The sequence below is a fragment of the Lethenteron reissneri genome, chromosome 37 (genome assembly GCF_015708825.2).
Source record: "Lethenteron reissneri isolate LAM-NWPU_2019-01 chromosome 37, ASM1570882v1, whole genome shotgun sequence".
In the NCBI taxonomy this organism is placed as follows: domain Eukaryota; kingdom Metazoa; phylum Chordata; class Hyperoartia; order Petromyzontiformes; family Petromyzontidae; genus Lethenteron; species Lethenteron reissneri.
The window spans coordinates 11,528,097-11,545,076 of NC_083815.1; the positions used below are offsets into that span (position 1 = coordinate 11,528,097).

At 46.0% G+C, this 16,980-nt stretch overlaps 1 protein-coding gene across 1 annotated transcript in view; it reads right to left on the minus strand.

Annotated features, from left to right (window-relative positions):
* Window positions 1-10,227, minus strand: part of LOC133351475 (uncharacterized oxidoreductase YjmC-like) — a 29,638-nt gene extending 19,411 nt beyond the window's left edge. The window contains exon 1 of the mRNA XM_061566706.1: window positions 10,139-10,227. Coding sequence (XP_061422690.1) covers window positions 10,139-10,146 — 8 coding nt within the window. The 5' untranslated portion in view covers window positions 10,147-10,227. The remainder of the gene's footprint in view (window positions 1-10,138) is intronic.
* Between the last annotated feature and the right edge of the window lie 6,753 nt (window positions 10,228-16,980).

Sequence of the window (16,980 nt, forward strand, 5' to 3'; positions counted from 1 at the left end):
CACCCTAGAAGGGCCAACTGATTGCGTAATAAATACTTTTATTTTTTTATGATATATGAAAGACAAATATTGTCTGCTCATATATTTTGCTACATACATTCAGCACAACGATGTTCATAGTTATTTTATATTACCGTTGTTATTGTTGAGTGTTCGGTTAATAGATTTTATTTTTAAAGGTACATAAACCTTGCCTCTCATATTCCTGCAACGTCCACCGTTTGTATTTATCTTTGACACGGCGTGTTGCACTGCTATCCGCAATGTTCTGAATGGAACTTATTTTTACAACTGGAAATATAATTCAGAGAATAAAATAACATGTTTACCATGCGTTCTGGTTGAGCCCCGCAGAATATGCGGTCGCCTTATCAAGGGTCAATTACATCAACACGTGCATAATTCTGTGAACATATTACAAGGCCTGGAAAGGTTCACGATGCATGATATATCATTCACATTCATATTATGTGTGGAAAATCATACCCAAAATAACGATATCGTTGGTGATGTTGCATTTGCAGTTCTGAGTTCATTTATTTGTCTCACGGATGGTCTAGTTATGCAAGTTTCCTGGCTATTTTACAAGAGACATCTGTGGTGTGTGAGTCCCAAATAAAAAAGAAAATCCAACACCCAAAATAACAAAATAAATATTCAATGTCTCCGTTAAATATTCATCTCTGGGGAAGGAAGGAGGGAGGGGGGATAGAAGGTGGAAATGAAGGAGTACGGAGGGAGGAGTAACTTCCACGCGCGTGGTGAACTTAACAACCAGTCAAAGTCACGCAGAATTGAGCAATGGAAATGAATGGAGATAGATTAAAGCAACTTTCAATCATACTCTTAGTTTTTTCGGTAAAGTCACGTAGGTAAAAAATGAAATGAAAATTAATAAAAATAAAAGAATAAAAATCACGACGTTTCGGAGGCAACACAAGCTTCCGTCTTCAGGTGAAACTGTCACAGCAAACTATCTGAAGACGGAAGCTTGTGTTGCCTCCGAAACGTCGTGATTTTTATTCTTTTATTTGTATTAATTTTCATTTCATTTTTTACCTACGTGACTTTACCGAAAAAACTAAGAGCATGATTCCTTGCAGTCACGAAAGCTTCAAATCTACAATCAACTTTCAATCATCGAATGTTTGCAAGGTGAAAGCATATACACGTTTCCATTGTTTGTTGTGTCCACCAAATATAGAATTACGTTTCAACTTGTGACACGCCACACGGTATCCACTCGCCCCCGAAGAGAGATAACGACTCGCAGACAAGCGGGAAGGTAGCCAGGCAGTAGCGCCACATTCCTCCTCCAAGCTCTGCAGTCCTCAATTTATTGCGGTGTTATTGGCCAGTTACATGGATGTTGACATGTGAGAGAAAACCAGAGCACCCAGAGAACACCCCATGCGTGTGGGGGGAAAGATTATACCCCCATAGAGACGGAACTCGTCGAGTCTACGTCCGTGTCCTACCTTCTCCCGGCAAACCAGGGTATGGCAACGCCTTGATGCCCACGGGAAGGGAGTTGGGCAGCATTTGTGTGACCCACCAACCCTCGCTGCCTCCACAGTGCTGGATTACAGGTCACGAGCATAGCCACCACTAAACATGATAGTATTATAGTATGTCATTGATGTCATTGATTTTCACGATCATTTACTCTCCTATCCCGAGGCAGGCCTTTGTTGCCTGCCACATATGAACGTAAGGAGAAGTCCTTTGGGCAATTTTAACAGTTAAGTTAGACGTGGCCAATACAGGACAAATATACAGTGTGTACGCGCCAATGCGATGTGGGATCTGTTGAGAAAGATTTAAAACACAGCATTGGCACCAACAACTGTATTTGCCAGTGACTTGCTTTGCTTTCAATTATTTAATGAGAGTGCCCGGGGCATAGCTACCATCACATAACCAAGTTGTTTTGTCGTTTTCTACGTACGGTTTATATTTCAGTAACGCTTGCCAGCAACAGTACAGGACCACAGTTTGCTGTGTAGGTTATACTGGAGTAGCATTGTGCATGAGGTGGAGAGAGGGCCCAGTGGTTGGCACGGCGCACTAAAACAATCTACCACCTGAGTTCGATTCCTAGCCATGGCTAACAATGAGTTCATAATAAAAGTTTTACAGGTTAGATCGCGGAAATATGAATATGTCGTTAAGCCAGCACCACCCGATACAGCTAATTAGTGATGCCATCACCTGTATGTATACTTCGTTTAAGACTGAAACAGGAAGACTTCTTCACAATTCTGCCAAATCGCCTGATGAAGCTGGTTGCAATCACCAACAAAACGTCGTGCTCGAGTTGTTAATGTTGTGGGTTTAATCTCTAATGCACAGATGTGCTCAAGTACAGTCGTAACTAATTGGCACGTTTTGTTGACGTGACAAACCTCACTGATTGGCTGCGTCAGGCGGTGGTGGTGGTGGGTCAACAGCACATTTATACTTACGCGATCTGACCCATGAAACCTTTATTGTGAATAGCATTGGTGGCGAAAGCCTACGCGTTCAACTATCCATCAGTGTTGAGTGATATCTCAACTGTCGATGGGGCCTCACCTTAACCACAACCCGCATTGACCAACGTGGTACAAAAAAAATGGGCAAAGCACAGCACCCATCAATGACATCATTGCGTGGGACGACTTCATCCACAGCAGTGGACTGAAAAAAAGGGACTGTAAAACAGTTCGATGTAATAACATCCCATAAGAAACAAATCAAAATGAGTTGTGTCAGGCAAAATGTACTCATACTCATTCCATTCATAGCGTGCCAAATACATGCTGTGAAGGTTTTATAGATTTCATTTTATCGTCAGCGGTGGTGGCACCAGGGCTGCACATTTTATGAGCAGCTCTCAGCCGCCAGATCAAAAGTTTGACTTCACAAATTGTAGAATCGTTACATGAAACGCCCACATTTTTAAATGCATGCGCTATAGTTAAGTGCCCCAGGCTACGAAAGGAACAGTGGGTACTGCCAGCCAGCCTGCCAGAATGCCTCAATGGAAATCTTGGTTTGTGGCTTATTTGGTTAACAATTATTTCAAGTACAGACATATCTGAAGCATTTCCACCCAAACCAATCCAATGGCACTGTGACATTGAAACAGCCCAAGTGTAGCCGTGATTAAGTATGCGCTTGTGCAGCGCTCAGCTCCAACTGACAGCCATGAGGCAACGATGGAAATTCCACATTCATATGGACGGAACCAGTGCCTACGTATAACAGGCGTGTTTTACTTTCTACAAGTCTCAGAGGAATGCTGATGAAGATGTTTTGAGTTGTTATTTTTACGGAGCTTGTTTACCCAGGAAGGTATCCGTGAGTCTTCGTACTCTTTTACTTGAGGGTGATGCCGAATGTTCGCTGATGCTGCTGTGTGTAATATCCCAAATGAGTTATTTACAGGTCATTTTGAAGGTGTTTTTTTTAAATGTGGTACATGATGCAAGCACAAATTGGCCCACCCTTGCGAATGGTGTCACGGGATATTTAATGTCCACTGTGAAGCAAGATGACGTGTATGTTTACGGTTTATACACCCGCAGTAATAACCAGGGTGGCCGATAGACTCCAACTGTGAAGCTTTGCAACAAGCAGTGAACGTGCTAGGCCATGAGCCTCAGCAGGGATATGAACTCGTTGTGTTTTGATTGAGAGTTGGGTCTCTGTGACACAACATATACAGTACGTGTACTGTCATTCGCACACCTTATTGTGCATAGGTACAAATGATCGGATTGTTCATTTATTTCCTCAAAGCCGAATTACATTCACAATATTGTCGTGCAGAGGCATCATTGCATCATATGACACTTGCGAAGATATTTGTTTTTACTGTACAACTTACGCAATCAATGTACGCTCCGCGTTGTGGTATTTTAAGTGTTGTTGTTGTGGCACTTTATAAGAATGATGGGAAAACGTGCCATACGACGATGAGCGCGCTGGCCACCAATCTACAAGGGTTCCATTCATACGGAGATTGGTTTTCATTTCTGCGAATCCCAGCATCACCCCCGCATCGGCGAGCAGCCGTCCCATGAATGCCAGGACCGACAACGATCGCGGCGGGGCCCTCTGTGACGAGGGCGGCCAACGATGGTGGGCTCCGTTTAAGACTTTCGCAATGCTGCCCGTGCTCAAAGAGAAACGTGGAAAGCGACGAAAGGAGCCGGGGGGGGGGGGGTTGGTTTTTTATGAACGTTTTGAGCACCGTGCCTTCTGCAGAGCGGAGAGAGCTGCCACAATGATATTGTAGTCCGAGGCAATACTTAAAACTGCTTCTTATTATACATTGCCTCGACACACTAAATGCTAAAACATATCAGTTGGTTTAATCAGAATATTGATTTTTACAGGAGGAATCCGATGAGCTATGAAGCTCTTTTTTACGGATGTCCAGAACGTCACAACAACAAAAACAATACAAAACACGATAGGAGTGCCATGTACAGGAAAGGTAAACAAATCATCCAAACACAAACAAATACAACTAAACCACTCCCATCATAACAGGCAAAATCTACTGATGGTATTAACTCATTTTTCAGAACGATGTGGCCACAAATGATAGCTCAACAAAGTGGCTTGTCATTAGGACATTTATAGCAGCAAAATAACCTAAATAATCTCAATGCATGCTTCTAAATGTAGAGGGAAACCCAGAGGACCCGGAGAATAAATCCACGTGGCCATGGGGAGAGACATGCAAACTCCAAATATATAGCAGGCGTCAGGGTTTGGATCGATCCCCCGACCTCCTGCATATCAGGCGAGAAAGGTAACATCACACACCACTGCGGCACGCCATTAAATAAGTAAATACATTGTACTAGTTCAAATTGCATCATCAATTTGTTCGAGCCCTGCAGGGTGAACAATGTCCAACGTATATATATGTATATACTGTATGCATATAAAACATAAAACAAGAAAATGTTACGTCTACAAATTACACAAACGATTAGATTGATTTGGTTTGTGCTAAATGAGTCTCTGGTGACACGGTAGTTCGGTTTCCGATCACGGCCAAAAGCAGTGACGATTATCTGAACCGGTCCTGGGCCTCCGCTAGGTCGACTCAGCCTCGAGTAAGTACCTGGTGCAGTGTGTAAAAACGTCGCCATCTGGGGAGACAAAGGCAGTCGGGCGTGGTGCTGACCACCCACTCACTCGTCCACCGTGTCGGCCTTAATAGGTGCTCACTGACAGCGCTTGCCCCAAAAGTATGTGAAGGGGATCTTTGTCTTGGTATTCGTGATACACAGAGGGTAAGGTTTTGGAGATGGAAGACACCCTGGAGACGCAAAATAGTTAATGGGATTGATTCCCGTTTAATCGTGCCAACAGTGATTGACCTGCCGGAGAGAAATAAGACCTCCATCTTAACACTTCCTGTTGTATTGCCGGAAAGGGTTAAACCTATCCTGATTTTTCATACTTGGATACTGACAAAAAAAGCCCCATGATTTAGCTGCTCACCCCGAGCTATGAATGCTCTGATGCGTGCGGCATTGTCTTCGTCGTGTTCACCTTTTGGCATTCTCTGGTCTGACACTGGTGGTGAGACTAGGGCATAAGGAAAGCTGTCTCTTGTGTTGGCTAATCAGCTTCAAAGACAATGCATATATTATATCAGAGCATGTTTGTTTGCATGTTCACCACAAGTATGTGTGGCTCGTGCAGACATGATTCCTTGCAAAAGGTTTCTATTTGGTGTTTGAACATCTTAACACCTGTTGTATTGCCAGAAAGGGTAACACCTATTCTTGTTTTCATACTCCAGGCTTGTATTACGGATGGACATCACACGATGGTGTCTTGACGAGGAAAGCGGAGCGCAAGCGCGATAATAACGCGACACACGTCACACGGATATGCGGTTGGTTCCAGGGCCATCAGGTCTAAGGCCGCTGAAACCTATTCATCGCCAGCTCTGGCATTCAAATTCGGCGTATCGTGTCCAACAAAACCTCTCAATGCCAGACTTGGAAAGAGAGTGAACGTCACCCACTGTCAGGGTGCGTGGTACACTGAAGCGATTGGTGAACCTCTGAGCACAGGTCTGTTAGTTCTACAACTTGCTCTGCTCGTGGCAACCTGGCACTCCCTCGTTTTCGAATGTTGCCTTTACATGAAATTATTAATACATCAAAATCACATTATTTATTTTCGTATATTTCATGGATAAACCCTTCAACAGCCATAAATATTTTAGCCACCCAAAGAATACATTTACCTGTTTGCCTATGGTTAACGCACGTCGGCATATCACTACGTGGGCTTGTCTGATGAAAACCGAATGATTGCACGCGGACGTGAGCGGTCATTGGTAAGAGATTATACAACTTCGCATGGTGCTGAGCGATAGTTGCTCAGCTGGCAAACTGCTGGGCGGACGGCACCACGTGGGCAGGTAGAGTGAGAACGTGACGTCATCCTTGACTGTCAACCCGCTCGCACCTCCTTCTGTTCGCCCCCTGATTGGTTGCTCACAACACTCCTCTACAGAGGTCGAACTCGATGCACACTCTTTGTGTGATGAGTTTTACAATAAGATGGCACTTCCTTTATAGATTTAATAGCAACAACTTTGTACCCGAGGCACCATGACCCCACGGTGGCGAGATATTAACTACCTGGCCTGGTATACAGGTGGTCGTGTTTTCGATCTCGACCCTGACGGCTGCTGTATATTTAGAGTTTGCATGTCTGTCTCCATGTGGTCGCGTGGATTTTTCTCCGGGTTCTCCGATTTTGCCCTCCACATTTATAATCATGCGTAGTATTTGGCTGTTATACATTTCCACGTGATAAGCCACTTCGTTGAGATATTGTTTCGCTTCTGAAACAGAGCTGCATAGCTCAGTGGGCCTTACCTGGTAAAATTAAACAAAAAGTACTCGTAAACAGGAGAGTCAAGAATGCAACGTGTGGGGAAATAAACAAGTAACGGAAAAGAAAAAGATTGAAAATGAACGAAAAATAGGACCACAGGGTCAGGTGAGGTGGCGATGGGGAGGAAGAGGCCACATGAGGGCCTCCGACGCTGTTGAACAAAGTCGCGTATCCACAGCGGGCGGCGGGGAGGGGCGAGGGATTCATGGTGGGGCTGGCCCCACACACAAGTCACGTGGTTTACAGGAGTTTTGATCTGATTTAGAGAACGATGTGTAGATGAGAGGGGAGGGATTCATGGTGGGGCTGGCCCCACACACGTCACGTGGTTTACAGGAGGCTTGAGCTGAGATATAGCAATGTGTAGATGAGAGGGGAGGGATTCATGGTGGGGCTGGCCACACACACAAGTCACGTGGTTTACATGAGTTTTGAGCTGATTTAGAGAACGATGTGTAGATGAGAGGGGAGGGATTCATGGTGGGGCTGGCCACACACACAAGTCACGTGGTTTACATGAGTTTTGAGCTGATTTAGAGAACGATGTGTAGATGAGAGGGGAGGGATTCATGGTGGGGCTGGCCACACACACAAGTCACGTGGTTTACATGAGTTTTGAGCTGATTTAGAGAACGATGTGTAGATGAGAGGGGAGGGATTCAGAGTGGGGCTGGCTGGTGATGTCCAGGAGGCTTGAGCTGATTTGCATCGAGAGATATTGCGCTAGTTATCTTGTAGTGTCCTTGAGGAGCAGCCGTTCGCCACATCGAGCTTTCGCCTGCCCTCGGCCGACTCGGCGGCGGCGCTCTCGAAGTGGCAACGCCAGGGTGCGGCTCAGCCAGCGGTCGGGAACCTGCGGCTACGGGGCCGCGTGCGGCTCTTGAAGGACTGGGGCATCGTGGCGTCGTTCATTAAGGACCATCACCGTCTCGTATTCACCACAGTGCATTGCGGCTCTTGAAACATCGAGTTGTTTTTACTTACCAAATATAAAAAAAAATTGCTCTTCTTGTTGTTTTGGTTAAAGCGACTGCGTTAGGGACAAGTGAAGGACACGCTTGGTTGATCTACCAGGGGCCCGAACTGCCCCATCCCATCATAACTCCCGGTGAAGCGAAAATAAAACTCAATCTCGCCTCTCGCGTGTTTTTTAAGTGCCGCCCGCAGACCCAGGGCGCCGCTTCACGCACGCAGAGGCACCACCAGCTGCCTGCCCCCCCTCCTGTAACGCAATTAGCGAGGACAGCGTAAGGGGCGCGTCGCCTCGTTCTCCATCTCTCTCGTGCTAATAATAGCATCGCAGTCAAACGGCCGCTCAACTGAGCCACACACAGCCCCTGGCCTGGCCCGTGCTGTTCTTGTTTTTGTTGTTGTTGCGTGGCAATCAAAATAAGAAGATAAATGTGTTTTTGAATTTGGAGAAAAAAAAAAGCCCCTCAATGTTTCCAGAGCCGCAATGCACCGTGTGGTGAATACGAGACGGTGTTCCTTGTACGTACTGTGTGTTCAACTTTTTTCGCACCGTACGTAGCCAACCGCGCTAATCCGGAGGTGCGAACAACCACGCGAATCTGAGGTCCCTTAATAAATAACGTCACGAAAGCAGTCCTTGACGAGACGCGTGCGGTTCCGGAGCGGTGGTTAGCGCCCTGCGCTCCTGCGCTATATGGTGAACCCAGACACCTGAGCCATGGCGAACATTCGTGGCAAGTGCCATGTTGAGCCAGCAGCCCTGATCTCCCATCATCATCCACACCGCACTTTAGCCATCCCCGCACTGACCAGCGTGGTGAAGTTTGGTCATACACTCTCCACGGCCGACGTGGCTTGTGGAATCTTATCCAGCGGTGGTTTAATGAAGAGGTGAATCTGATTAATTTGATGAGGATTGTGAGATTCGATACCCACACAGACACATATTCACGCGTGTTAATTGTTGCACAAGTCTGCAAAATATCTCGGGTCCATGCTCGACTCTTGATGACGCTCTGCACACTGATGATTACGGCTGGCCATCAGACAAAGACGGTCACCACATCGCACGCTTTCCAATGCGCTTCTGCGGCCACCTGGAACGCTCTTCCTTCCGATATTAGGAAGCCACTGGAGCAGCTATGCACTTTTAAGTGTGTATTGAAAACTAATTTCTTTAGAACTGCGATTTTGTGTTTAGTTTGGTGTCCTTCCCTCCAGACTTAAGACGATTGGCTACGTACGGTGCAAAAGAACAAAAAACTAAATATGTACCTACGTACAGTTACTCTCGACACCTGCAACTGTGAGGGTAAAATCATCCTTAGACAATTGTCTCACTCTCCTGATGTACACAAACTCAGCAACGTCTCCGTCAATGGGCGCCACCGTGGCGAGATGCTAACTACCTCGCCTGGTATACATCGTGGGTTCGTTCCCGACCCTGACGCCTGTTGTATATTTTGAGTTTCCATGTCTCTTTCTCCCCGTGGTCGCGTACATTTTTTTCGGGGTCCTCCCTTCACATTTAGAATGAACATCACGCGTTTTATGTATTTGCCTGCTATACATTTCCACATTATAAACGACTTCGTTGGGCTAATATTTGTGGCCAGGTCGTTTTTGAAAAGGAGCAATATAGATCAGTCAGCCTTAGCTTGTAAAATAAAATAATATTTAGTCTAATTTTATTTTCGTTCGTGCTATCCATGAAACATGTATGGTCCCCATCTTGTTTGCACATTTAACTTTTTACATCCTTCTTTAAAAAAAATACAGATTTGTGTTGCTGTAATTTTCTCTAGAGGGTGTTTGTAATATCCGGGATTTACACCCATACAGAACAGACCAGGGCATCTAACAATGCATTATTCTAAGTCTCATTGTCTTTAATAATATCCTATTTTTCAATTATTACATCCCATGTTGTGAATCATATTATTTGGCAGTGTTGTGCTTGTGTTTATCACTATGACACATCTTCCATCTACTCTTAACACCGCTGCCGAAAGAGTTAACATTCTAACGACTACTATTTTAGTCCATTCTCAGTAGGCACAACAATACGCCTTGCTTACGTCGTATCCTATCTTAGACCAAACATATTCCGTTTTTCCTATAATACAGAATTCAATTGTACGTTGAAATCACACCAAAGCCGCGGATGAACAACGCCAACTTTCAAACACGGCATGATAACAGCACAGCGTTAAAACACGGCCAAGCGGTGCATAACCAGACTTACCTGGACATGGCTGTTATTTAATCTGTCAATCAGGCGCTTGGGCTGAGAGGGAGAGAAGCTCACGCAGCTGCTCATATCCACCTCGTCTCGTCACCTCCCACCCACGGAGCCTCCTCCTCCTCCACCACCACCTCCCCCGCGCACAGGACGCGTGCTGCTTGAGCCGGATCCGGGCTCATCGATAAGCACCGGTACGACCTCGCCACGCTGTGCCACACGCAGGCACCGGCGTTGGGGAGTGTTTGACCACCGCTCTACATTTCCACGAGATAAGCCATCTTCGTTCCCCTATCACGGGGGTTGGCCACCCTCGGCTCCGGAGCCGCGTGCGACTCTTTAAAGGACTGCCTCGTGACGTCATCTCGTATTCATCATCACGCGCATCTTCCCTGACCCTCTGCTCCCGTCTTTATATTCCTTTTCAATAAATTTGCTCTCATTTCCAATTATATACCTTCTCTCTTCCCTTTCCGTTTCCATGTTCTTATTCCATTCATTCCAGTAAATCCTTGACTCTACTCCTCTTCCCGTGGTGTGTTGTGGTTCAAGACTTGCGAGTTCGTAAAATGTTGCTGTACTAAGCTGAATGGGCCTCACATAGTCAGGGCTCTACAACACGTCCGGCCACTTTTGAGTCGTGACATAACCAACACGGTGGCAGACGGTGGCAGATGGCATTGTTACAACAAGGCTCGATTATTGGAACTCACTACTCTACGCGACGTCTGGCAAAACCATCAGCAAGCTGCAGTGTGTACAACATTCTTTGTCACGTGTCGTGACGGGCACTGCATGCTCCGACCATGTCCGTCCAGTGGTCACCGAGCTGCAACGGCTTCCGGTTGCTGAACGAATACATCGTCAGGTCGCGCTCATTATACACAAAATGCTCGCCACAGATGAAGCACAATACCTTGCTAATCTCGTCAAGGAGCATAAACCATCACGTGAACTCTGGTCACCCTCGCAGCGGCCTTTGGCTAGCCATCGAACAAAGACAGTCACTGCATCGCGCGCGTTCAGATGCGCTTTTGCGGCCGTCTGGAACACTCTTCCTTCTGATATTAGGAAGCCACTGGAGCTATGCACTTTTAAATCGAGTTTTAAAACTCATTTTATTATAAATGTGTTTATGTTTAGTTCGTTGTCCTTCCGATTAACACGGTTGGCTACGTAAGGCGTGAAAGAAGTTCAACATACATATTGGTAGCGATAGATACATATACATTAAAATATGATAATTAGAAAGTGGAAGCCCATATCTTCTTGGTTCTTCACCTGTTCTTCACCTGAAGACGGCAAGCAGCCGTCTTCAGGTGAAGACGGCTGCTTGCGTTGTAGCCAAAACGTCGTGAGAATTATTTGATTTTATTATGTTTTATTTTTATTATTTTATTACTTCCCTTCTACGTGACTTTACCGAAAGAACCAAGAAGATGAATCCCTGCAGTCACGAAAGCTTTAAATCGAAATGGAAGCCCATACTAGAGTTTATCCTGCTTTATCATATACTGTTGGAAAGCATTGCTTCACAAAGGAATATCTGCACTGATGGGATTAAAACGTCCTTTTATTTTGATGGTGGAACACACCCCTCATTAGCACTATTACTCACAACCCAAACAGCAAACAGAATATTGCTATGGTTCTGACAGATTGCTTGCGTATATAATTACGCGCGTTATGTGCCAGTGCCAACGCAATATCTGCCCAGACAGGTAATAGTCTTGCATAAGGCAGGGATGATGCGTGTGTTCGCGCTTCACTTTATATCAGCCTTAGGAGATGCAATGCTGCATGCATTACATTCGTAACGTTGTGTCTGTATCTGGTTTATATAAGACTTCCAAAGATCCCTTGTATAGACCTTGACAGACTTGGGATGAGTGCTGTCATCGAGCACCTATGAAGGCCGGCACGGCACACGGGGAGGTCAGTGGCCAACACCACGCCCGGACGCCTTTGTCTCCACAGTGCTCACGTTTACATACTGCACTAGGTACTAATTTAAGGCTGAGTCAATATAGGGGGGGCCACGTTATTAAACTAAATTGTATTTGTTTACCAGGTATGGTCCATTGAGCTATATGGCTCTTTTCAGAAGTGACCCGGCCACAAATGATAGCTCAGCGAAGTCTTTTATCACGTGCAAATTTAAAGCAGCCATATACTCTTAGACACATGTTTATACATGTGGAGGGTAAAACGTGAGGAGCTGGAGAAAAATTCCCACGACCAGGGGGAGAGAGAAACGCAAACTCCAAATGTACAGCAGGCGTCAGGTTCGAGATCAAACACACGACCTCCTGCACACCAGGCGAAGGAGTTAGCATCTCACCACCGTGGCACCCCATCACTCCAGGTCAATCTTGCAAATAAGCATTATCCTGGTCTCTTGATTTCTCCCCTGGTAAAAAAAAAAATCTACTTGAAGTCATCTAATCCCACTGGAGGCATTAGGCATTAGCAAAATAAGTGAAAGCCCAGGGCTACAAGCAGCTGAAGGAGCCACGGATTGATGTATACGTCTTGGTACATCTAACATTAGCTCAACTGCAAGATTTCGGGTCCTACAAGCCCTCATCTCATAGGTCCTGCAGAGGGTTCAGGGTACTTATATGAAAAAGTCAATTCTAAGCTACTCTCATGAAGACACTAATAGGCAATAAAGCCAATAATATTCCGGAATATTTATGTTATTTAAAAAACTTGATCATTTTACAAAATCTCGTTATGGATCTCAGTGTCCGCGTAATTTTCCATCTTTGTCCAGACACGAAGCCCTCTGTGCCGAAACCGTGATGGCTTTGCGAGATCCAACACGCGAGTTTGCCGCAATATTGGCCGTGACCAAACACGCCAGAAGCGAGGAAGCTTCCAATTGTCTGCAGTTCTTGTCCTTGGTGACTCCAAAAGCGAGACGGTTACGTTCCTGCACTTAAATCAATATACAAAGTATTAACCATTCTGAACGCTATGACACGTTAGAAAACAGTCCCCGAGTGACTTTAACTCATAGGACAAGAATGTTTGGTACACTACTGATCACAGCATTTTTTAAATATCATCCAGCAGTGGATTTAAGCACCAAAAAAACTCGAGTACTAATGTAAATGGACAGAGCACGTCTCTCCCTCAGGGCAGCAGTGGAGATAGCACGGCTCTCCCTCAGGGCAGCAGTGGACGCAGCACGGCTCTGCCTCAATCTGACTCACCCGTTGAGCTGCATGCGATTGTGTGTGAGTGAGCCGTGTGTGAGTGGATAGACCAGGGGTCGGCAACCAAAATAACAAGAAGAGCCATTTCTTTCCAATTCGGTACAAAATTCAGTATTTCAAGAGCCGCAACGCATCTGAGTACAACTGTACTCACGTACATATCGTCAAGAAGCAGCCCGTAAAGAGCCGCATGCGGCTCCGGAGCCGTAGGTTGCCGACCCCTGGGATAGACCGTCAGCTTTCCGTGGCTGCGTCTCCGGCGCAGTGGCCGTGATGTTGCTGCTTCTCGGCCCTCCGAGGTGCACCACAACAACACAACGTGGGCAGCTCGCGGTCACGTGATGCACTGCAACCAATCCGGGGGGCGTACATGTTTTGGAGGGGCGCACCTCTGGTTGGCTGCTTGCTCGCGGTCACGTGACGCACTTCAACCAATCCGGGGGCGTCAATCACAGTCACAGAAGGACAGATCTGGGCGATTATATTTTTACATACCAAAATGACCACAAAGCAATGTTTATTTTTTTAATGGTTGTTTCTTACCTTGTCTTCTTCCTTTCTCTGCTAAAGTGACTTGATCTTTGAAGAAGAAGAAGAGCTGACTTTCTATTAAGTTTCACAGGAGAAACACCACCGTTCAAATGTGTTCGCAGTCTTGTGGGAAGATGCGTCGTAAATTATTTGACGTCGTAAATCGAGCCACGGTGCCTTTGTATAACGTCGTAAAATGTGAGTTTAAATCGGACCGTCGTAAAGGGGTCCTGGTTGTAATGTTTCCCGAATTTTAAAATCAACGTTTGTATCGACATTTTGAAATACATAAAATAAAAATGTAATTGAATATGAATGTTTCACGAATTTTATGCGCTCAAAAAATGGGCTTTAAAACCCAAAATCCGGACAGAGTAGCATACACACTCGCACTTGCTCCATGCTAGTACGGAGCAAGCAGTGGTCATTGCAATCGTGAAAAATAATTCCAATAACATCAATGAACCATTCACGGTAATTGTATTTATTTTACAAACCCGCGGCTACGTGGAGGGGCGATCAACCAGCAGTGCATTGCCAAAAGGGCTCTCTCTCTCTGCACGTGGCGTGTTTGCTGCAATGTACATTGCACACGCTCCATCCGCATTGCACGCAACCATCCGCATTGCACGCAACCCCGATAACCGTAGCTGAGTATGAAAAATAATAGATTTTACCCTTTCCGGCAATAAAACAGGTGTTAAGATGTTCCGTCACCAAATAGATACCTTTGCAAGCCATCAAGTCTGCATTAACACATGTACTTGTGGTGAACATGCAAACAAACATGCTCTGATAATATTCGAATTGTCTTTGATACTGGGATTGTTTGCATGTTCACCACAAGTACATGTGGTTAATGCAGACTTGATTCCTTGCGAAATTATTTGGTTCTAGATTTGAAGTTTTCGTGACTGCAAGGATCCATACTCTTTGTTTTTTTCGGTAAAGTCACGTAGGTAAAAAACAAACTAAATAAGATTAAAGTGAAAACAACTAAATTAAAACAAATCACGACGTTTCGAAGGTAACATAAGTCTCTGTCATCAGGTGGCTGCTCCAGCAAAATGACTGTAGCGTATGAAGAGAGCTACTTCTGAGACGCACGTTTATATGGGATACTAGAGGGGGGAGGAGCCAAGTGGCCGAGGAGGGAATTTGGTGTTGGAACATCTTAACAGCTCCTGTTTTATTTCCGGAAAGGGTTAAACCTAATTCTCAATTTTCATACTTTGATACTGTCAAAAAGGTCTCCCATTATATAACTGTAGCCAAGGCTTCATTGCAGCCGAAGCTCTTCGGTGGCGTGAGCTCCGGAAAACAGCACCGACCCCCTTCCCATCCCCCAACCACCCAAACCCTCGGGGCCGGAGCGAAGGGAGTTGGGGGGCAGAGGGGGGGGGGGTCTCATGGGTCCGTTGTTGGGGTGGTGCGGGGCAAGGGGGGTATACATGCATGTATGTTGAACTTCTTTCGCACCGTACGTATGCAACTGCGCTAATCGGAAGCTGCTGCAAATGTTCCACGAGGAATGAAGTCCACAAAATCAGAGTGAAGAACGGCAGCCGAATGCCGCTCGCAAGTGCCACTTGATAAGATGAAAAAACACATTGTTTAGTTGTATTTGTGTATATATTAGGAACAATGAGATAATAGCTCAGTGGGCTTTAGATGATTAAAAAAGGTTAGTTTATATATATAGATATATATTTCGATTTAAAGCTTTCGTGACTTCACCGAAAGATCCAAGAACATAGATATATGTGTTTACCTTTGCTGTACTTTGCACTCTCGTGTGTTTTCAATTTGTATTGTTGTGACATTCTGTCCTACCTCGACTGGACAAAGAGCTTCACAGCTCGTCGGATATCTCCAGGACAATGAAATCGTCCGATTCTGATCTGAGACGCCGCGTGACGTGGCGCCCGGCCAACCTCAGCCGCCGAGGAGGTGAGCCGTGGCCCAGCGGTGAGCGCTCCGTGCGTGGCTCGCGACTCAGCCGATGGTTGGCTACGTTACGGTGCGAAAGAAGTTCAACATACTGTCCGTACGCGCGGCAACTCTACTCCGGCAGAGCACACCGGAGAGAGAGAGGGAGGGAGAGCTTACGGGCGAGAGGGAGGCCATTGCGTCCGTCAAGTTCGCGAGAGCAGGAAAACGCAAGCGAGCTGTCTGCAAAACGGCCGGAAATCCAGTTGCCGGCAATGTCCCCAATGCTCTGTGGTCTGCCAATAGGGGGCGATGCTGCTTTGGATGATCCCAATTGAGTAGAACAAACGTGGCTCATTTGGATCATCAGCAACAGCAGAAGCCGTCGTAGTTAATACAATGTTATACACAGTTTACATGGTGCTATTAACCTTGCGTAAGTTAAATTTCGATTTAAAGCTTTCGTGACTGCAGGGATTCATCTTCTTGGTTCTTTCGGTAAAGTCACGTAGAAGGGAGAAAATAAAATAAAAAAAATAAAACATAATAAAATAATTCTCACGACGTTTCGGCCACAACGCAAGCAGCCGTCCTCAGGTGAAGACCAGGTCTGTCGGGGAGACAGCGTCTGTTCTCTAATCATCTTTCTGCCTCGTCAGTGGAATCCCGAGAGTGTATTTGTCCATCCTTCTTTGCGCCCTTTTCCGTAAAATGGTCCGTGTTGTTGGTCACGATGTCTCTGAATTAAATTAAATACTTTCTTGTTGCGGTAATTTCATTACGTGCTTAGTGTTTTACACCTAATAATTGCACTTCTCGAGACGAGTGCATCCCCACGTGAGACTCTTGCAGCGAGCAAGTGCTCCACGGTGCCCTCGCACGACTCCGCAAAACCAGATCACAGAGCCACTCTCACAAAATCCCACCACTCGGCGCCTCTTCATCCACATTACGGACATGGGCACGCACATAGCGCTGCCCTCCTCACGCCACTGGGGTGGCTATCGAGCGCGTAGGCGGTGCAACTGCACGGGGGCCAAAAGGTGGGAAGGGTGCTCAAGGCGCCGGGCTGCAAAGAGAAGGGAATGCACGAAGGAGGTCCCCTCGTTCCACCAGGGCCCATACCTCGCATAGCTCAACCGATTTAAATCTATCAGAGCTGGA